This window comes from Salvia splendens, chromosome 10, assembly GCF_004379255.2.
Source record: "Salvia splendens isolate huo1 chromosome 10, SspV2, whole genome shotgun sequence".
In the NCBI taxonomy this organism is placed as follows: Eukaryota; Viridiplantae; Streptophyta; class Magnoliopsida; order Lamiales; family Lamiaceae; genus Salvia; species Salvia splendens.
In genome coordinates this window covers 25,182,873-25,205,798 of record NC_056041.1, presented here as the reverse complement: position 1 = coordinate 25,205,798, position 22,926 = coordinate 25,182,873, and the positions used below count along the sequence as shown (strand labels likewise).

Sequence of the window (22,926 nt, the reverse complement as noted above, 5' to 3'; positions counted from 1 at the left end):
TGGAAAAAAATAATATTCTATTGATAATATATTAAATCATGGGTCAATTGATTTAATTAGATATTTATCTAATGTGTGAGCCCAACATCTAAATCATTCCATGGATCCCCATCCTAGCCCAACAAGTCCAAGCTTATAAATAGGGAAGAGATGGAAAACCCTAGATGACACCACAATACACAACTCACTCCCCCCAAACCCTAGCCGCCGTCGCCGGCTTCTCTCTCTCCCTCTTGCCTCTGTTTTTGTGCCCTAGCACGTGGTTGAATTAGGGTTTTTTGTTTTTGTTCTTGTTCTATCCTAATTTATAAGATTAGATCGAGACAATCTCGTGTTTTGTGTTTGGTTTTCCTAGATCTCATATCACTTTTATTTGATTCTTCGAGATCCACCCACACGGATGAATAATCAAGGACGTGGGAATAGTATGGAAGATTCGTGGTCGATAAATCAAGGATCACCGGGAGGTGCAGCTAGCAACATCAATCCTTCAATGGATCGATAGGTAACAATCGAATCTACATCAAATTGCACGTTTATGTATATTTTGATGTGTTCATCTATAGATCTAGAATATTTGCATGAAATTGGAATCAAATGCATAATCATCTAAATAGATCTGTAAGGACATGTATGTTTTCCGTGTCTTCCGTTGCGGTAGTCCCAACAATAAAAACTTATATACTCCAACATGTAGTAATAATCATAGTCATTCACATTATTATTTTATTATTAAATAATTATTAAAACTTTAAGTTATATAAACGACTCTATATATATATATATATATATAATTTCTTAGTGTTATCATCCAACGAAATAATATTAATATATTCCACATCTAGTTATTCTATTATTAGATATTTCTTATAATTCAAAGCTATAAAAACAACATGCATATATACTTAATTTCTTTGTGTTATTATCAAATAATTTAATGACAGTCATCCACATCCGATTATTTATTATTAAATGATTTATAAAAATGACTACATGCATATATACTTAATTTCTTTGTGTTGTCCTCAAACGAAATAATCATAGTCATTCACATCAAATTATTTTATTATTAAATAATTTTTATAATTCTATGTTATAAAAATGAATATGAATGTATACTTAATTTTTAGTGTTATCATCCAACGCAATAATAATATATTCACATCTAATTATTTTATTATTAATTAATTTTTAAATTTCTAAATTATAAAAATGACAACATGTATATATACTTAATTTCTTAGTGCTACCATAAATGAAATAATCATAGTCATTCACATCCATTTATTTTATTATTGAATAATTTTTAAATTTTCAAGTTACTGAAAAAATAACTACATGATTATATACTTCATTTCTTAGTGTTATCATCCAACATAATAATAATAGTATTTCACATCCAATTATTTTATTATTAAATACTTAATATTTAAAGTTCTAAGTTATAAAAACGACTGCATCCATATATACTTAATTTTTTCGTGTTATCATCCAGTAATCTAATCATAGTCATTCAAATTTGATTTATTTTATTATTAAATAATTTTTAAAATTCCAAGTTATAAAAACAACTACATCATGTATACTTAATTTCTTGTTATCTCGAAATGAAATAATATTAATATTTCACATCTAATAATATTATTAAATAACTTTTATAGTTTTAAGTTGTAAAAACGACTACATGAATATATATACTTACTTTTTCAGTGTTACAATCCAACGAAGTAATAATAGTATTTCACATCCAATTATTTTATTATTAAATAATTATTAAATATGACATAATACTTAATTTGTTAGTGTTACCATCAAATGAAATAATCATAGTTATTCACATCCAGTTATCTTATTATTAAATAATATATAAAATTTTGAATAATCATAATCATTCACATCTAGTTATTTTATTAATATAAAATTCTAAATTCTAAATTCTAAATTAAATAATTTTTAAAATTTTAAATAATCATAGCTATTCCTATAAGAAACTAATTTAAGATTATGAAATAATTATATTTTCAATCTATTTGAGATTTTAAGTGCAATTTAAAAATCAGAATTAATTACTCCCTTAATAAGATATAATTGCAAGTAGATGGAATAAAATGACTAGGCAAACTATAAGATGCAACACTATTAAAATCGGATAATTTATTATACATCAATTTAGGGGTGGGAAATTATACCGAAATACCGTAATACCGGACTTACCGTACCGAAAAAATACCGAAAATACCGATTTTTCGGTATACCGCAGTTTCCGGTACGGTATGATACCGTACCGCAGTGTTTCGGTACGGTAACGGTATCAATTTTTCTATACCGCGGTATACCGGTATACCACGGTATACCGAATCCACGGTATACCGGTATACCGTGGTATACCGAATATTCGGTATACCGATAGATTATTATTATATATATATATATATATATTAATATTAAATATGTTGTAATATATATATTACATTTATATATATATTATATTAAAAAATTTTAATACATTTAATACAATAAAATTAAACATTCAAATGATAATTTATTCAAACAAATTCAAAATTAACCTGAATTATTTTTTTATCAACTCATCCTATTAAATATAATAAACACAATAGCACATAACACCGAAAGAAGATTGGAAATACGATATTGGGAATATGTTTCAACAGAGCACATTTGAAAGAATTTGTATTAACTCACACCATTTAATATATGATTATTTGTGTAATGTCATATTCCAAATATACAAAGTAATTAAAAATTTTGTTTTATTCTTCGTCCCACTTCATAAAATGTCAATTAAAAATATGTGCAGCTGAAAATGAATCAAATCGTTTAATTAGTGTTTAATTCATTGTATGTTATCTTATTTTATATACTACTTAAATTGAAGGATGAATAAATAGGATACTGATCAGTCATTCTTAATTCTTAAAGAGAAATAAATGTCCAATTTAAATTACTAACTAGTGTCACGCCCGTGCGATGCACGGGTCATTTTAATTTCTTCATATTTATTTCATTTTGCGAAATAAAAGTTGTGAAATGATAAACAAAAGAATATTCGACATCCTCTTACTTTGGATTATACTTTTTCAATCACATTAACCCCACATAGGCACAAGAGTGTGTTTAAATGCTACATTTTCTTAAAAATGTCAATACGATCACATTAAAATTTCAACACATATTTGTGTTGACATTTTAATAAACTGTCTTGACATTTAAATATCAGACTTAAAATTAAAAAGCATTTTAAATCTGTGAAAATATGAATTAACCGTTGAGTTATAACTGTAGGAGCAAGTTTACGTTGCAATAATTTAATATTGCACTGGTGAGACACATTCTAGTCGAGATTCATTTCATTGCAATATAGCGACCCTATACACTAAAAACTCAAACCTTGAAACCTAAATCCTAAACCCTTAACTTTAAAATATACTCATCATAACCAACAAATGAGCCAAATTTTGATATATGTTGAATTTTAGTATTTTCACATTAAAAAAAATATTATTTGCTAGTATTTTAAAAATTTATTCAAATCAAAGGAAGACCGTGAAACCTAAATCCTAAACCCTTAACTTTAAAATATACTCATGCATGTTTATAATGATAGATTGAAATTAAAGTCTAGGGGGAAAAATTGAATCTTTATTTCATTACACTTGTAAATCTATTTGGAGATTTTATTTATAAGACCAATTATTACTACTATTGGTCTAAATAGCCAAAAATAATCAATAAGTACCTTCATTTTATCATTAACCACGATTATGGGATAAAATTCTGAATATATGTAATAAAAAATAATCCATAAATATATATTAAAAGATACTTAAAGATCAACATCATCGGCAACAACAAATATAATATGATACTTGAAAACATGCTAACCAAAATATAAAATTGAATAGAGTGATGGACGAATTACCGATAGCAAAAAATAATGAACAATCGAGAAACCAATTAGTAAATGAACAAATCAAGAAACCAATTATTTGTCGGTATACCGTTACCGTTATTACGGTATACCGTACCGTGTTTCGGTATACCGTTAAAAAACGGTATACCGAAACACGGTACGGTAGACCGTAATAACGGTATGGTAACGGTATCAAAAAATATCATACCGAATTTCCGGTATACCGGAATTTTGGTATACCGAAAATTCGGTACCGTATCGGTATTGAATTTTGTCATACCGTACTTTCCGGTACGGTATGCGGTATGGCACGGTCGGTACGGTATACCGTACCGACCCACCCCTACATCAATTTATGAAAATTCTCTAATTAAATGGCACCATTTTGTTGCATTGGTCATCCATATTTTTCATATTTCCATATATAATCCATGTAATTGGCATTGATTTAACTTAACAAATATAATAAAAGGGTAATCATGTAAAGGAATAAGTAGTTTATAAGAAAACCGGTTTAAAAAAAACTTGTTAAAAATTTAAGGGCATTTTATATATACAATTTTTGTTAATTTATCTTTATTCATATTTAAATAACGAGAGAAAAAATTGGTTGGATGTATTAATTGTTGAGAGAAAGTTAAAAAAAATATAAATGTGTCATCTTGGTTGGGACAAACTAAAAAGAAAAGTGTATCACCTTAGTTGGGACGGAGGGAGTAATATATAAAGGAGTTTTAAGAAATGCAATGGAAAGTGGGTGGAAAAAATTAGTAGAATGTGAGTCCTACTTTTATATATTAATTTGATATAAAATGTGAGTTGAAATAAGTTAGTGGAATGTGTGGTGCATTACCAAAAGTAGTAAAAAGTAAGAGTGTCAATTAATTGGCGACGGACTAAAAAAGAAATTGGTGTCAATTAATGGGGGACGAAGGGAGTAAAATTTTGTCATTATTTACACTTTCTAATTTTGTTTAAATATATAGATTTATCATTATCTGCATTGATTAATATGAAAATAATAAAATGAGACCCTTTATCCTTATAAAACTCATTTTCTAGTATTTTTTCGTGTTTTTATTTCTCCTAATTTTTCTTTGTCTTTTACCTTGATTTACGGTTCAATTTTATTTATTATGAAAATATCCTAATTTTATGGTATTAATTTATTAATTTACATTTTCTTAATATCAAATATTTTCCAATGACTAAAACAATATTTTCTTAATATAAAATATTTTCTTAATATCAAATATTTCTCCTAATTTACATTTTCTTAATATACTATGATTAATAAAACAATATTTTCCAATGACTAAATAGCTAATATCACATGCTTGAATATTTTAAAAATATTATTTGTATTTCAATTTTATCAAGAATGGCAAAAAACTATGCATATTTATATCTAAATAATTGAATACTCAAATAATATGTAAAAATTTCAGTTTAATCTAAACTATATTCTTAATAAAATATCAATCATACAAGAATTTAAATGGAAAGTAAATAGAACGTGGAATCTATTTTTAATATTGTAATGAATTGTGAGTGTAAAAAGTTAGTGGAATGTGGGGTTTGCATACAAAAAGTGGAATAAAGTAAATTGTTCTATAAATCGTGAATAACCCAAAATGGCAAAATGGATCTTTAAATGGTGGACAGAGAGAGAGTAACAACTAACAATCCAATAAATTTGTGATAAAATAACAAAAACTAAATTGTAGCAGCATTCTATTTTTTCACAAATTTAAGGCTATGAGAATATTTTCAAGATCATGAATGACGTTTCAGTGTGGGAATTTATGTTTGTTTGAGAAAGAATGTAGCTGTGTTTGAATTTTATTTTTATGTTTGTAAGGGATTCAAAATATTTCTCATGAATGAAGAATTTAAAGTAAAGATATTAACAGAAAAACTAACGCTGTTAATCAATTAAGGAAAATGTATTACTTTAAAACACTAACAAAACATTTTATGTGACACATGTTAACTTAAAACTTTCTGTATCAATTTGAAACACTAATGAAACATTTTGTATGTATGGTGTAATTTCCTCGGTTTCTAATACTTAACTTGCCAAGTACATTGGAAAAATTCATTGATCCCACTGCTTTTGTTAGAATAATCTCATTCTAAGAAAATTCTTGACACATGAATACTATCTTCATTCTCCTCTATGGAAAAAAATATTTTGCCTTTCACTGTAGTGGCTCCTTCAATATCATCTTTGGTGAAGAAAGATTGAGAACTTTTGAAACTTAAACGAGTTGTGATTGTTTGGACACAAATATTGCATGAATCCTTGTCGTATACTTGGGTCGAATTTGATTAGGATTGAATTATTTGGATCCATTGTCTTTTACTTTTGTTGTATGAAAAAAAATTGAAATAATAGAAGAAAAATGAATGAATTGAGAGAATGAGAAAATAAAATTGTAAGTGTAGTTGGAAAACAAAATGGCCCAACAATCAACTTATTAAAAAGTAGAAGTGGGGTCGTTTTGGTGGAGATTGGGGATCAACCAGTCGCAATAATCAATAATAAGTGATTCACATTAATTTTAATCTTTCGTGCATCAAACATAAATTTTCAATCCAATATAGATGAAGCCTAAAGGTAATAGAGAGACAAAGTAATGATATACTGCAGACCTTATGGGAGCACTATTCTCATTTGACACATGTTTAGTATTGTTCGTTTTGATTTATATATTTTGATTGATTCTAATAACATTAAAAATGTTACAACACATTAAAATTTAAATTTCACATAAGAATCAAACTAATTATATAAATCGAAACGAACAATACTAAACGTGCGTCAAACGAGAGTGGTGCTCGCATAAGGTATGTAGCATATCATTCCTCTATAGAAATATATTGATAAAATCACAAAGTTAGAAACATTATCTATATTCTCAAAGTTTCCTATAATTAAGGTGGACTGAGAGTGCCATCTACCAAAAAACAAAGTACTCCTCAGATGCCAACCCCATAAACTTACATAATCTGTAGCAATGTAGGGAGATCAAATCCCCATACCATATTCTACCCAATATTTACAAAGCTAAATCACACCCCCAAGTTACCTTCTATGCCTACTCGTGCGCTTCCGCCCCTTCGTTCGCTTCCAACAAATCCCACTGTCTATCAAACCTTCGTTCCTCCTCTTAAGCAAGCCGTTACTCAGAGAAGACGCCTCCAAAGAACCCCCGTATTCTATAATGTTGGTAATAATTGCATGGACGATGACCTCGCTTTTGGGGACTAATATGCCCCTCCTCTCCACCACTGCTGTTTGGCCGCAGCATGGCTCTCTCACTGCTCGCTCTTTTAGCTTCTCGATGATGGAATCATTTTCTTCCTTGAGACAGTCAGTTGGAATCTGAAGATAACGTGCTATTAAATACAGTGTAATGCACAGAGAAAAAGTACATTTCTACCAACTCCCTAACCCGACCCTCCACAACGAATATGATGAACGAGACTATGTGAAGTTCTTCCCTTTTCCAATTAAATGAAAGGACTAAGTATTGTGAAACCAATAAAGCCATGTAGGAACATGTGAATGAATGATGCAAGAGGCTGGTTAGTGGACTTTTCAATATTAGATTTTATGTAGTGTTGTTTGTGAGTTAATGGAGAGAGAATAAAGTAATAGAGAGGGAAAAAGTAGAGAAGATGGTATTTCCATTTTAGGAAACGTTTCATTTTTATTGGGACAATCCAAAAAACGAAAATATTTCAATTTTAATGCGACAGAGGGAGTATTTATCAAGTGAATCAATCCTCCTCGTGAAATATCTGGTTGCTAAGAATCCATATTTGCATAATCCCCCTAAATCTCTCACTGCCTAGAGTTATGAGACAGGTTTCACTATAACTTTATCGCGTGTATGTAAAGCATTAACAAATTGGTAGTTATCCCTAGAAAAATAATACTCCCTCCGTCTCCTTTTTAGTTTGTATGTCCACTTTCTATATTTGGAAATAAATCTCCCCCTCCTCTCTCATTAAAATATTCAACTACCTTTTCCTCTCTACTTATTCCACCTAATAACTCCTAAAATCCCGTGCCACTCAAGAATGTGGACATCTTGAGTGGGACGGAGGGATAAAGGTATTACTTGGGATTGCACAAGGAGCAGATGATAATGCTAAAAATTAAAACCCTTGAAGGAAAGTTTATTCTCACCTCAAAATCAACGGGTATTTTGAGATCCGCATGTGTACACTTACAACCAGCACTGAACTGCAAACTCAAGAAAACATCCAAATGTTTTGTACTCCTAGCTGTCCTCCTGATAAGCAATGGACAGTAGTTTTTGGTCCAGAAAAGCAAAATATACACGTGAGGTCATACTTCGATAAGCACAAAGCATTACGACAAATGAGCACTACGAGAGTTTAGGCATGAAAAATGAGAATTTTTCGTGTAAGGAAAAAGACCTTCCAGAAAGAATATGAGACATTTTTACAGTAAATATAACCCCAGCCTCATTCTATGTGGATTTGGATGATTCTAAGACATAGCTCATACAATGGAAATGAAGTATATATACCTTTTGAGATGAAGAGGTTGATCATATAAAACAGCTGCCTTCATGCTTAGACTTTCAGTGAAGGAAACCTAGTGTCCGATTCAAACAGAAAGTAAAGATCCCGAAGTATAGGAAGCAGATGAAACCAGAAACGCAAGTTAATCCGCAAAAGGTCCCAAATGGTTAACCTAACTGGCAAAGTATTCCAGATCCATTAAAATATAAATTATAGGACCGACCACAAATATCAACATCTCCAAGTATGTGCTCAAATATTAACACCCAGCAGCTAAACAAAGAACTCAATAATAACTACTACCATCAGGTAACTAAGTACCAGTACTGGAACTGCTTATTGTTCCCACATAAAAGAGCAAAAAAGTAACTGTGATTTGTTTCCTTTTCTAATAAAGAAGCAAATTAGTTAGTGATGAGTTCTCCTGCCTTTCGTTTACTAATAGAAACTCAGTAGGGGCAAAATTTATCAAATCAGTTAAATTCATCAATTTACCTTTACTGATTTGATAAAAGGCAATGGTGCTTGCTTCCCATGCACACTGGCTATTCTGAGGGTCCAGTTCACATACTTTTTATCTGAGAAAAAAGTAAACAACTATCAAAAGCAAAATTACATAAAATAGTTGCAAGCATTTTGTGAGTGAATTTTTACATAAAAAATAGAAACAGCAAGTAAAAATTCAGATGAAGAAAATATTAACGAAAAAGAAGGCAAATTGATGAATCATTTTGAGAAAAAAACAATACCTAGACTTAAGGCCTGGGTTATAATAATCTGGAAAAGATCAATCCTAATAAATGGAGGGATACGCATATTTAGCATGCCCACAACTCCCATCATCACCTGAAAAAAGGTAATTTTAGCCATTATCACAACACAGAGTTAAGAAATCATAACATTTATGTAACAAAATTATAGTCATTCCCACCGAAGGCGAAAAGCTATATCACTGTCAATGTGGATGGAGATGATTTGTTCAAAGAAGAGCTGTGAAAGGGTGCAGTTTTATAAGTCAAAAAATGGCGCAAGATTGATCATGGACCAGATGGTACATGCTATGACTTAGTTAAAACCTTCTCTTCGGTTCAGTATTGAAAAAATTCCCCTTTGCTAGCTAAATTCCAAGATCTCATTGGTCTGTAAGTGACCGAGAATAATATGAAACTACCATATTTTTTAGCAAGTCCCACATCCATGAGAGTTGAGAGACAGAAAAATGGTGTACCAACAAAGATTACAGATTTAACAATCATCTCCGAGAGTTTGGTATGGGCATCATAAACAGGAGAGCACTGAATTCAGTTAACGTAAGATTATCAAGATTTAAGAACTAACAGGCTAGATATTTTGTTGCTCTCCCATATTGATATTTAGAAGACTCACATGGATCAAACAACTTGGCTGAGTGCCCAGCCATATTATTTTCATTAATATTCAGTACCTTCAATTACTAAATTTAATATAACCCAAAGATGCTTAAGATTTTATCTTGGATGAATAAACATAATAAACAAATGAGGTTTGTGGCATTCGAAGTCACCTCGTCAACACGTCCGTGTATCACCAAACTCGCTTTCTTATCCTTGGGGGTTTTCTGAAAATTAAAAGGCATATCTTAATCCAAGTGCCAAAATAACGGTCATTTCATCTTACTTTATTTTTTTCTCTCTTTTTAGTTGGGGGATGGGGGGTTGAATTTTATCCAGATCTCTCACCCTTACGAATGAGGAGGAACACCACATAAGCTACAAGCCCTAGAATAGAGCAATTTCATCTTACTTGTGTGTTACATATGAAAGTTTAGAGACACTTCAGATATCACATGCTATTTTCAGAATTGTTGACACCCTTTACCTGGAGATTCACAATTACAATCTTCCCACCACCCTTTAGGCATTTTAGGGGCAAATTGCATGCAGGAGTAATTTGCAAACTGCAGAGTGTAATAAGAGTTAAAAAGAGTAAAATCAAGAAAGCTTCAGGTGAAATGAGTTGCAGACAGTGGCATGACAAGATCCACAAACCTCACGAATAACAGTAGCAGGATACCAGATTGCAAGTGAAGTAATGAGACCATTGTTGACAACCAGAATTTAAATGTTGACAAAAAGCTACATTTTTCTAATGCAAGATGAGTCATCCTGAGGATAATAGAATTTTAAGATAAAAAAACATCTCGTGGATTTCTGAAGATCTCGGTTCTTGTAATTTCATAATATTAAGTTCGGTTTTCAGGCTTCAGCACAAGACATAGCTCTACCTAAACAGCTAAACCAACTTACTTTTTGAGTACAAACAGGAGTTATATCTTATATGCCAGTTTGCATTTTAAGAACCAAAGCTTCCTTCAGCTATGACCAAGCTTAACTAGTGCCTAGATGAAAATCATTTTGTATGATAATAGCATTCCCCAGGTTTCAAATTTTTGGCAAGGAGCAGAATCGATTAAGCTTTTGAAGAACATAAAAAATGCTGAGTTCTCAAAGTGAAAGAGATAAATATCGCTGCACAAGTAGATATAATTTCATTAATTACCTTGTTCCTAAACATAGTACAAGATCAGCCATTTTGCAGTGTTTTGCTGCAGGATCCATCTCCTTAGGCGGCAAAGCATCCTTTCAGATGAAATGAATATTAGCTCTATGACTTCGAAATATGATCAGTGAAGCCGGCTTTTCGCCAGGTCCAATTCCAAAATCACAAAACAGATAAAGAGTACCAAATATTATGGGTACTTTAGATCATTATTCACACTTCATAGTGCATGCAATTAAATCCAATCTTCAAAAGGTAATAATTTTATCGAAGAGCTAATAAGAGACTATTTCATCAGCTATTACAAATTCATTACTCTTAGATATTCAATGATTACAAAATGACGCATGTGTGCATAATAGTGGAGTTTAACTGTTTCTCAGACCCAAAGGTAAACACGTTATGAACTCACTGAACCTTTCAAGTAACACCACAGACGAGCAGAATCAAAACATCTATTAATACTTAATGTAAAGCTCAAATTAAAGGTTTCTCCAAAGAAAATTATACCTCCCAGTCCAGAACAGTATCCCTCAGTTTTGCACCACAACCTGCCCTGGAGCAACGGCGAGTCGTCTCCTTCAACCCAATAGTCTCAATTTCAAAGTCCCTGACATATCTACAAGGGAAATAACTATTATAAACAAGCGAGCCCAAGCTCCAAAGCTAACATTCTATGTGCAATGGATCAGACAACAAGTACAAATTGAATAAAAAACTTAATATTAATTTTAATTGAAAACAATATTAAAAATACATACTCAGCTCCACATGATGGGCATTGTTCCATGAAGGAGTCTCCATGTAATTCAGAAAGTTTTTCCCTCGGTATTCCAGAACGAAGATGGAGGCCATCAACATTCTAGCATATCAGACAAATCAGAGGCCACAAAATCAGAGTTAAAACCGCCAAATGAAGAACAACAATGTAACTTTAGATGGCAAGCGAAAAATATACTCCATATGATGCATTTCAAGTGGAAATCATATAATTGCAGAAAAACAAAAAGGAAAAGCTAAAAAAGAAAAATAAATTCAAGATGTAAGTCTGATCCTTCTTTAATATTAGAAGAGGAGTGTAGAAAATAGATAGAACCAATTACTACCAATTCTGTTCAGTTTAAAATTATCATGGAGGCATAAGGCATACCTGGCTGATCAGGAACTTCAGGATACCAGCCTTCTCAAATTCAACTAGTGCCATATGGGTTGTGCTTGGTGTTGCTCGATGGAAAGGTAAAGATGCTTCTGGCAAGGCTTTGCCTTGGCGCTGCGAATCAGTGTGATAATAACTTAGGAAAAATAACAGGGGCGGGGGTGGGGGTCTTCTAAAGTTTCAAGCAATAACTTTATAAACACCTGTACCAATAAAAAGAAACCAAACTACAGTGGCTATGAAGGTAGAAATGGTAAACTTAGAAGTCAGTGCACTCATACCTATAATTAAGGTAAACAAGTGCTACATGACATATTCTAAATTTCTAATATTAAAAAGCATTGGAGTAAAAAGGTTTAAAATGAAGGATTTAGAAAATTGAGAAAATAATTATCTTGGATTGCCATGTAGGATTGCGAAAGAGTGTGAGCTCTCCAATATCTATTGGAATAGATAATTAATTAACAGAGAGATAATTAGATACCAAATTATTTTCCCAGATCCAGAACTGTATGTGAGATTTTCACCTCAGAAACCAAACTACAGTGGCTAAGCTATGCTATGAATGATAACATGTTGCACAAACAACCATGTGATTCTATAAAAGAGGCGACGATCAAGATCCACCAACCATAATTTGCTTACTAAATCATAATTATGGTTCTATATCTTCCTCAAAGGTTGCATAAAGCTAAAGTCTTTAGCCATGTGGTATAAAAGCACAAGGTATTATTTTGACTGAAATCACTTTTTCAATGTCAAATGCCAGGTGGTGCTGTATTCAAATTATTGCTCTCCCATGAAAAGATCAAGAAATGCATTATCAAGCAATTAAAATAAAATTTTAACTCGTGATCAAGAGACAAAAATTCTGTACATGTCCATTGAATTATTCTAGTAGAAAAGTCATTCTTAACTTTTTTTATCACAGACATAAGTTTTAATTGGACAGCCCTATTATCACATTCAAACAAAGAGAATGTTTCTAGGATGCAATGTTTTCCTGTTTGGTGGAGCCTTCTATTAAAATCATGTCAAAAAGTTCTTAAAGAATGCAATGCTGAGCCACCCAGTACCTGAAGAGTCCAGATGCCCTTGGGGCCACGAAAGTCAGGTATACCACAAGAAGTGGATATCCCTGCCCCAGTGAATACCACCATGTGCTTGCTCTGCATGAACAAACAAGGCTCTTCAGTTTAATTGAGAGAACGGAAACTCGATGAATATATACCATTGCCAGGTCAGACCTTTTGAATCATCCCAGCGAGTCGCTCAACCTGAAGTGAGGACATTAGGTTGCAGTCAGACTATTTTCCGAATGATGTTGTAACCTACTAGTACAACCCCTTTTAAGACATAAGCTAACAATCACTCCAATGGGAAAATCTGATGCTGAGATTTATAAGGGTTCAAGAGTAAAACTTCATCTTGGTTTGCTTGGTTTTGGTACACAATGGATAAAGGTTGTCATTTAATTCAATCACTTCCTCTGCAAACAAATCCATCAGTATATCCTCATCCTTACTTTCGATTGACAATTACCTACCATGACTTCATATGATTTCAAAAATTCCAGATTCCATTAGATTATTTCTCAGGAGTCGAGGAAAAATAAATGCTTTAACATAACAATGAATAATGCTGTTCACCAGAAAGCATTTCTCACGGAAGAACCAAACAAATTAGTTTAGGGCATCATTAAACCCTCCTATGATAGAATGACAATACTTTGAGAGGAAAGATATCTAAAGAGCTAATTGAAGTAATACCAAACAGAAATGGAATGATCATCGCAGCACAACTAAAAAAGAAGAAAGAATTCATCAACAAGCACTGAAAATGCATCACAGAAGGAACAATGTAGCCAAAACACAAAGTAGAAGAATGAGACCCCCAAAAAAATCTTTACTTTTTCCTGGAAAACGTGAGATGGGTCGAAAAATTCCGCCATTCCAACGTTGCCCACATCTTCTATGAAGGAAAGCTTCTCGGCATACCCCAGAGACATTTTGGGTTTTTCCTTTTTTTCGGTCTCTGGGAACTTGTTTTTTAAATTATTTTTATGGGTATTTGATGTGTGCGAGAGTCGATCGAAATAAATTGTGCACACTATATAACGTCTAATAGATTCTTCTCCTATGTAAATAACATATCATGCTCTACTCTACATCCAATGGGGCAGGGTAGGGGAAGGGTAGGGGAAGGGCCATATGCCCATATTCTGGATCAAAATTTCAAGTTCGCCTATCGACCACCTTGTTATTCATGGACTAGTTTGGCACCCGATCCGTCCATGAAAAATAGAGAACATTTGTCATTTTTTGTTGTCGATAAAAAATAGAGTAAATTTAAAAAATCAAAGTTTTCAACAACTTCTCACTTACTTTTCTCCATTCTCTCTTAATAATAATATGGACCTCATATTCTCCACTAACACTACTTTCCTCTTACTTTTTTTCATTCTCTCTTACTTTACCAATTCTACATTAAAACTCGTGTCATTCACAATGTGTCCTATTTTTTTGTGGACAGAGGAAGTATTTAAAATGTAAAGAGAGTAATGGTCATAGTTTATTCGATAACTAAAAACATAAAATTAGTTAAATTTAAAATTAAAATAATATAGACACGTATGATTAGAACAATTTTGGATCTTAACATATACTCCCTCCGGCCCATAATAATTTTCACTCTTATTTTGGGTACGAGTTTTAAGAAATATAAAGAAAAGTTGATTGAAAAAGTTAGTAGAATGTGGGACCTACTTTTTTATATTGGTTTTATAATAAAATGTGAGTGAAGTGAGTTAGAGGAAGAATGTGAGACCTACTTACTATTTATAGTAAAAATGAAGTGTGACAATTATTGAGGGACGGACCGAAATGGAAAATAGTGACAACTATTGTGGGAGGGAAGGAGTAACAGAATAATCGGACTTCAATCATAGTAAATTGATGATGAAATTTATTAGTATGTACTCTCTTTGTCCGTCATTAGGATTTCCATTTGAGTTCGACACTGATTTTAAAAAATACAAAGGAAAGTGTATGAGAAAAGATAGTGCAATGTGAAACTCATTTTTATATAGAGTGAACTGCCTCATTAGTCCTAACGCTTTGGATTAAAATGCACAAATGGCTTGAAGGGCATTTTTGGCAATCCCTAAATTCGCTGACATATAAACTTTGTTGCATTTATGTCAGCAACATCTTATGTGATTTCCTAATACATTTAGGTACTTCATACGTAATTAAAGTTGTCATTATTTGCACAGAAAAAAAACTTCTTATATCTTTCTATTTCTAGTTAATAGTAACAATATACTACTCACTACGTCCCATAGAAATGTCATATTTCCTTCTTTTATCCATCTTATAGAAATAGTCCATATCCATTTATGGAAATCTTTTTCTCTTTCTTTTTCCTTTAAGTGTCATTTAAGGGCAACACAATCTCAACTATTTTTTCTCATTCTCTTTTATTTTACCAATTATACATTAAATCAGTGCCGATCTCTAATGGTCTATTTCTATAGGAAATTTATTGAGAAACAACAAAAAATATGAAAAAGTGATGTTATTTATGCAATAAAATCGGAATCAATAATACCAGAATAAAAAATATTTCACATTTAATTAAATGATACAGTAATTATTTTCTTGAAAACACAAACATTTAAAATATGACTCCCTATGTCCCAAGGTAGTTGGGAACTTGGGACATTTCTTTTGGCCACAGGATTTAAGAAATTAATGTGTTAAAGTTTAAAGTGGATAGTAAAATAAGAGAGAGAATAAAATAAGAAAAATGAAGAGAAAAGAAAGTAAAAGAGAGAATAAAGTTTTTACCAAAAAAAGAAAATGACTTAACCACCTTGGAACAAATTAAAAAAGAATACGAGCCAACTGCCTTGAGAGAGAGGGAGCATTTCATTATATATCATCGGGATAGATTGATTATACTGTTTTCTTGAAGATATGAATTCAAATGCTGTAAAATATTGATACACTTTTATTGACTGTCCATGGAATACAAGCTGGAAAATGTGTATCCAACACTGAATATTAAATTCAAAATTGATTACTGTCTGTATATTTGAGCCAAAGCTCAAAGATCCAATTTTTAACCTCTTCTGCACTCCAAAGCTTTCCACTGTCAAGTCGAATAATCTGGCCAAAAGGATTTTAGATTTACCGTTAAAGCTCTTCCTTTCTCCGCAAGTAGGCAGTTTGGTGCGTTCTCTTCCAACCCCTTTCCGATTCCTCTTAAGGTTAAGCACTTCGTTCAACTAATCCAACCCCCATACTAACTCTTTCTGTATAATGAATCCTAGATGGGCTAAACTTGCTTAGCAACTACACATATCAGATCTTGAGCTTTCAAATATACTCAAAGAGGAGTTACATCCCAAGAGTAATTGTGTAAAACTGCATTGCAAAAAGTGTGTAAATTGATAATTGATTATTAAAAGGAACCAGCAGCTAAGTAGCATAACTCCACTCACTGGTAAGTCAGGTAGATCTTATAAGGCGAGCTGCAAAGGCTCCATCGAGCGAGTGTTTGACAGGCCCGGAGCTGTAGAATCCACCTTCAGTGACAAATGGGGGAGACACATACTTTTCTACCGAATCTACACAAAATTCCTGCAAACACAAGAACGTTGGATCTCTGTTTCGCTTAGCAGGGTAAAAGTGTATCTTGAATGGTTTTATGATGATCCCTCACAGGTGGCTGACTATTTTATGTTGCTGAAAAATGTGATACTGACTACTTTGTAATTGCAAGCATACATGATTCTATTTTATATGAGCATTCATAACTCAAATATGAGGACAAGATAAGGATAAGTTAAGGCACAGTTATCCTTCATAATTCAAGTTATCCTTCATAATTCAAGTTATCCTTCATAATTCATATGGAATTGGAAATTAATGTAGACGGAAGGAACATACTACTGTTCCCGATGTAAAGAGCTAAGTAACTTCTTCAGGTACTTACCGGATGTCGCAGCAGAAAAGCAGCAATTCTTTCTTCGTTCTCATCAGGATCGACTGAACAGGTGCTGTATATTAGTACTCCACCAGGCTTTACCAAGCTGTAGATGCAAAGCAAATCACACAGGAGTGAACTTTGAGACATTATTTGTACAAATAAAAAAGTTGGTTTGAATAATTTCTGAATGTCAGATGCCCAGTGCTCCCAACGAGGAAAAATAGATATGAGAAAGTAGGTGGCTGCGCATTTAGCATGCATGTACCACGTCAATAGTTCACTGGACTGCCATTTATCTTTGCAGAAACGGACCAAGCATATCTATTTTGCTGGAAATCCAGGAAATTCGTTGCCGTACCAGATTCAAATTTTAATTTGCAATGCTAACATAGCCAATTAAAGAAGTGCATGCAAGCAGCTGCTAGACTTACTTAGAAGCTGAATCAAGAAGGGCGTCTTGCAAATTTATAAGTTCTTCCATGTCTTCCAGTCTCCTATTCCAGCGCAAATCTGCTCTCTGTAAAACGAGTAAATTACAGCCAAGTAGTGCATTGAGAAAATAAGCAGAGATGAAACTAGGAAAAGAATGAAACTGATAGACAACAGTGCAAGAGGGACACACTAAATTTTATTTTGGGAGAGAGGTTATCATAGTTGAATAAAGCAATACGACTCAACTGAGATGAAATAGAATTATTTATAGATATTTTATTAAGTCCTATTTTTAGTTAATTAAGTTTCTAATTTTATCTAAATAAGGGTCATTAGGTTTCCAGTTTTAGAGTTTAGTCGCAGATTTCTGGGCTGGGAAGGTGTTTGCCCTGATGATCTAGTCCTTGTTCTCTGTTGATTTTCGAAAGATACAGATTCTACAACTTCCGTGCTTTCCTATGTGCTTCTTACCCTTAGCTCTATTAGTTAAGGAACTACCGAAAAAAAAATATATTAGCTGATCCATTCGCTGCAGGGATCTGTACCATAATATACCTTAGATAGTACACCCAATCCAGAACAAGGAGCATCCAGTAGAACTTTATCACCTTTCAGGATATTAGCATCCTGAAAATTTGAACAAAAAAATAAAAATGATTCAACATTCCCTCTGAAAATTATTTTATTTAAATAAGAAATTCACTTACAAGTGCACGGAGATCAGCATGAATGGTAGTGATAACTTGATCACACTCGTGCAACTTGGCAGTCTCTTTGAGGATTCTCAATCGGCCTTTATTTACATCAACTGCGCTTATGCTACCTGATAAGAATGTCGGCATAACACCGCTAGCGGAAGTTACACGGAGGAGTTTTACCATGATTGAACTTGTATGATATTTTGGAATGACAAGATGATCATTGTAAGTTTTGCTCAAAGAATTGTTCGTCATAAGGGCTCAGTTGCTACATTCTGCAGCATTGTACCTTGGCCATTCAGACACGAAGCCATGAAAAGAGTCTTTCCACCCGGAGCCGCACAACAGTCGATAATGCTATCACCAGGTTTTGGATCCACAACTCTAACCACCATTCCTGCAAGTTATGAAAAAAGTTTGCGTTGAGCAACTGATGGTTATGTATATGGATTAAAATAATTGAATAGCATGGCCCCATACTTGTGCACGATATCCTTGGAGTAAACGAAATTATGCAATCAGGTTGCTATATATTAACAAGAGAATATGTGTGCCATGTGGCCAGCAGACAAGAAGATTTTGCAAGGGAACAAAGAGAATTTTGGTACAGTATAGAATTTTTCAGCCAGGAAGAAACGAGAAAGTACACGAAAACGGGATGATTCTTATGGAAGAGGAAGTTCATCATAGGTAATCAGTTAGCTTTCAAATGAAGTTGTAGGACTTGAATATTACCTGCACTCTCATCCTGGACAGAACAGAAACCCTTTTTCAGTAATCCAGCTTGTATGATGACCTGGAAGAAGTAAATGTACACAATGACATGAAGATTGATTAGATATCACTCCTTGTTACATCAGTATCATGTAACGGATAACTAAGAAAAAAAATGGAATATGTTGTGGAGAATGTAAAAACATTCTTACCTGCATGCCTGTTCTTATGCGGACGAAATCATCCAAGTGCTGAGAAAGTTCATATGGAACCTAAAGTTGATGAGAAAGGGGAAAAAAGTTATAAGCTGAGCATTGACAAACTAATGTGATTCCCATCTCTTGCAAGGGATACTTCGAATTCAGACCCATAAAAGTTAAGACAACAACAAAATAACTATAATAATTTCCAGAAATCAGTAAAATTGATAATATATATTATTGAGTATTTTCATAATCATCACTAGGATTTCTACAATCCTAACCCTTTCAATAGGATATGAATCAACAAATCAATTGTCAAAAATTATCAAGGGCCATAGGATATCTTAAAGTTCCAATCTATCTTATTAAACAATGGATTGGTCTATACTATTTTTTATCGTTATAGGTTAATAAGCATTTGAACCCTCGTTCATGTTTATGCCCGTGAACATTATGTGTCCCATGAGAGAAAATTAAGTACCAACCTCCAACTTTTCAAGTTCTCCAACGAGATCCGCCCTTGTGAAGCCTTTAGCTGTGTTCGCTCTGAATTGGTCATCATATCACATGGTGAGTGAAAGCAGCAGACACACTTTTGAAATGAGAAGGTTTTCAAAAGGGGTAAATATGAAACCTGATGCTGAAACCAGGGTCAGTATTATTCCATGTCATAAACTTGACTGCTTCATCAAGACCAAGTTGATTGATCCATCGTCTCACCATCCACTAGAGAACATGTAAAGGAAGGTTGGGTACAAGTAAGGTTTCAAGTTTCAAGTTATGGGAGAATCCTAGAAGAGACTAATATCAAAGGGAACCCGAATTTTTTAGAACGTACATATCTTGAATCAATCAGTACATTTAACGTGTATTCTTTAAATAAATTTATTGCGCATTGACGAGTATAATGTCATTATGACTCGTTATTCCATTCAAGACTCAAAGTCGAACACAGACAGAATATACTAGTCTTTACCCCTGCAGGAGAGAAAGCTAACTCAAGAAAGACTTATGATAATCAAGACCACTGTAAACCTTAAGGCTGAAAGACAAACTCACAACGGGATGAGAATGAATTGTGGCCAAAGCACGTGCTCGCTGCCTGTCATCACCATCTACTTTTGGTTCAGGGAGCAAGCTTTTCTCCTGTAGACATTCAAAAGGAAGAAAAGTAATTAAAATATCATAAATAACACCCTAATATATATATTTGAATAGCAGAAAGCTGACCTTAAGCATCAATAGCTTCCTCAATAGTGCATTAACCATATTACCAGCACCAACTCTCAGTGCAGCTTTTGCAAGCTTCACATTCTACCAGACCCAAATAAGAGATGCATTAATAAGAAAGATGGAGTTTCAGGCAACCAAAACAATCATGTGTATGACTTGAATTCTTCAAATATAAATAAGATAGAGTTAGAAAACGAAAAGTATATTCAGAATATCATCTTTTATCTGAAAAAAAAAGTCGAAATGGAATGAGAAAAGTGACTTTGGACAACCATTCACCAGATAAAATGATCAAAAGAAAATTTGAAATGCCATTTCATTGAGGCTAAGAACACACACACTATTAATTATATGCATCCTCATACCTCATCAACAACTGCATATGGAGGCATTTCAAGCTTTAGGATCTCGTAGAAACCAATTCGAAGAATCTGAAAGAGCATGTGGTAGCATACAGCACTCAGGAAAACTGTAGCATTGCATCATCCAAAAACAAACAAACAACTCTCTGTCTACCTACCTGAAGTAGAAGAGGTTCCATACTTTTGATGGCGTTTTGATCATGACAAAGTGAAAGAATCAAATGATCGAGGTATCTTTTCCAACGGGTGGTACCCCCAACAATTTCTGTAACCTAAAAACCCAATCTTTAGATTGCCAACACCAGTTCTGATTTTATTTGAAAATTTGAACCACAAACGTAAATGACAAGTGAGAGAGAAGGATAACCAGCCGAAGATCTCTATCTTCTAGATCACGGGTGCGGAAACCAAGAGTTCTCTCAACATATCCCATCTCATTATCCCCTGAACCCTTGCCTTGCTCATTCAACAGGTCAGCAAATGCACCACCAAGCTCAATCCGCATCAATCTCACAGCAGACACTATTTAAGGAAGTTAAACACAAGGCTGATTATAACATTCTCACCAAGTTAGCATAATCTCCAAATAATTAGTGGAATGCAGAAGTACAATTAACAAGTTTAGAATCAATGAAGGAAGATGATAAAGTGCAGTAAGTAGTAACTGGGGAATCCATAATCAAGGCCAAACCCCATTCACAGCTAAACAGTGCACAGAGAACCTAAAGCAAAATCATTCCTTTGTATAAGACCACCAAAATCCAACTCAGGACCACAATGACTCAAACATAGCAATATATGAAATAAAAATTGTAGAGTGTAGCATACCAGCTCTGTGAGGCGATATATCCAAATTCAGCTCTCGAGCATGGCCTGCGCCATTAGAATGACTTGAAGCACGCAATTAAAATCAATCTTATCTTCACTACAACAAATAAACCATTAAGGACACTTAATGCAATTACGGACGCTAAGTTCTTTTACTAAATATACCAACGCTTCAAAAAACGTCCTTATTGTTGGTGTCCCAACTAAAATTGGAGGACGCAAATGAAAGCGTTCTTAAAAAAGCAAAAAAATCAGTCAATTTGTCCTTAATTTATGGACGCTTTCTTTTGTGTCCTAAATTGTTGTTATTTTTTAAAATTTTCCAACGCAAGTAATTGCGTCTCAATTTTTGAGTTCTTAGAAGATAAGTTTTTTTTTTAGTGCTTGAGAGAGAGAGAGATTGCACATCTCCTCCACCTCCAGTAGTTGAAGTGTGTGGACGAGCTGCAACATAAAAACTGGATGAGATTTAATCTGACAAAGAAAGCGGCAATAACATAACTCTTGAAGACTTGAAAATGAATTTCAAATTGAAGCGAGGCTAGGAAATGGAATGACCTGTTCGAGTTCTGGTTCTAGTGGTCGAAGTTGTAGTAGCAGAGTTGTCTCTGGAAGTCCTCCGATGGTTGTGCTGCACCACAGCTACACGAGTAGAGCAAACAAAGCTCGGCACAACCACAATTCTCGTACAGCTCCTCTCATGGAAGAGAGATAAGCGAGAGCACACTGCCTCCATATTTCTAGATGGAGAGATAAATGGATTAAATCAAAGATTCTAAGAGAGTCCATAAAACATGTGATTTTTTTGAGATTTCAAAAAAAAGGACTCAATACCCATATCTTGAATTTGAGATTAAGTTCGGAATTGTGGCATTTTTTTTAAAATAGGGGATTTTCAAATTTTATCTACATTTTTTTTCTTATTTACTAATTGACCAAAATACCAATATACTTTCATCACAATTTTGATACTCCTTCCGTTCCATTTAAGATATCACATTCTTGAGTAGCATAAGATTTTAGGTGAAGTTAGGTGGAGCAAGTAGAGAGTAAAGGCCAAAAGTGGTCATAAACATATGACCATTTTAGGATTTTGGTTCTAAACATTACGTTTTAAATTATTGCATCACATACATTGCAACTCCGGCCACAATTAGTCCAAAATGGACGGAACCGTTAAATATTAGCAGTCGACGGATGTTTACCCGATTTTGACTCAATTAATCATTTTTAATTAATTCAAAAATAATAGAGTAATAATTATTATAAATAAAAAAAC

The 22,926-nt window shown here is 33.2% G+C and overlaps 2 protein-coding genes across 5 annotated transcripts; both read right to left on the bottom strand.

Annotated features, from left to right (window-relative positions):
- Positions 1-6,766: 6,766 nt before the first annotated feature.
- LOC121750512 (NAD-dependent protein deacetylase SRT1-like) lies at positions 6,767-14,370 on the bottom strand. Of its 2 annotated transcripts, XM_042145062.1 has the most exons (14): positions 14,095-14,368; positions 13,433-13,462; positions 13,262-13,354; positions 12,180-12,299; positions 11,791-11,891; positions 11,540-11,648; positions 11,030-11,109; positions 10,349-10,427; positions 10,035-10,088; positions 9,241-9,337; positions 8,987-9,069; positions 8,497-8,564; positions 8,130-8,235; positions 6,767-7,319 (listed from the first exon to the last, which is right to left on the bottom strand). In XM_042145062.1, the coding sequence occupies exons 1-14, from the start codon at positions 14,191-14,193 to the stop codon at positions 7,020-7,022; spliced, it is 1,419 nt and encodes a 472-aa protein (XP_042000996.1). In that variant the 5' UTR covers positions 14,194-14,368; the 3' UTR covers positions 6,767-7,019. The 2 variants fall into 2 exon arrangements, with proteins under 2 accessions (XP_042000996.1, XP_042000997.1); XM_042145063.1 differs by lacking the exon at positions 10,035-10,088 and having other exon boundaries at positions 14,095-14,370.
- A 1,797-nt stretch (positions 14,371-16,167) lies between these two features.
- Positions 16,168-22,451, bottom strand: LOC121752379 (probable ribosomal RNA small subunit methyltransferase B). Of its 3 annotated transcripts, XM_042147411.1 has the most exons (19): positions 22,206-22,451; positions 22,065-22,091; positions 21,648-21,692; positions 21,187-21,341; positions 20,978-21,091; positions 20,823-20,888; positions 20,455-20,538; positions 20,284-20,370; positions 19,859-19,950; positions 19,710-19,770; positions 19,234-19,293; positions 19,043-19,103; positions 18,597-18,704; positions 18,317-18,432; positions 18,165-18,236; positions 17,609-17,694; positions 17,184-17,280; positions 16,690-16,828; positions 16,168-16,612 (listed from the first exon to the last, which is right to left on the bottom strand). In XM_042147411.1, exons 1-18 carry the CDS (start codon positions 22,381-22,383, stop codon positions 16,697-16,699), a joined length of 1,641 nt encoding a protein of 546 aa, XP_042003345.1. In that variant the 5' UTR covers positions 22,384-22,451; the 3' UTR covers positions 16,168-16,612; positions 16,690-16,696. The 3 variants fall into 3 exon arrangements, with proteins under 3 accessions (XP_042003345.1, XP_042003346.1, XP_042003347.1); XM_042147412.1 differs by lacking the exon at positions 22,065-22,091 and having other exon boundaries at positions 22,206-22,450; XM_042147413.1 differs by lacking the exon at positions 22,065-22,091 and having other exon boundaries at positions 21,648-21,744; positions 22,206-22,322.
- Positions 22,452-22,926: the final 475 nt, after the last annotated feature.

Bases quoted from the DNA above. Each gene is read 5' to 3' on its own strand.
- LOC121750512 (XM_042145062.1), bottom strand. From the start codon at position 14,193: ATGTCTCTGGGGTATGCCGAGAAGCTTTCCTTCATAGAAGATGTGGGC. The intron at 13,463-14,094 runs GTAAAGATTTTT...TCCTCACTTCAG, and splicing joins CTCACGTTTTCCAGGAAAAA to GTTGAGCGACTCGCTGGGAT. The intron at 13,355-13,432 runs GTCTGACCTGGC...TTGTTCATGCAG, and splicing joins TCGCTGGGATGATTCAAAAG to AGCAAGCACATGGTGGTATT.
- LOC121752379 (XM_042147411.1), bottom strand. From the start codon at position 22,383: ATGGAGGCAGTGTGCTCTCGCTTATCTCTCTTCCATGAGAGGAGCTGT. The intron at 18,237-18,316 runs GTAAGTGAATTT...TCAAATTTTCAG, and splicing joins ATGCTGATCTCCGTGCACTT to GATGCTAATATCCTGAAAGG. The intron at 17,281-17,608 runs GTAAGTCTAGCA...TTGCATCTACAG, and splicing joins CTTCTTGATTCAGCTTCTAA to CTTGGTAAAGCCTGGTGGAG.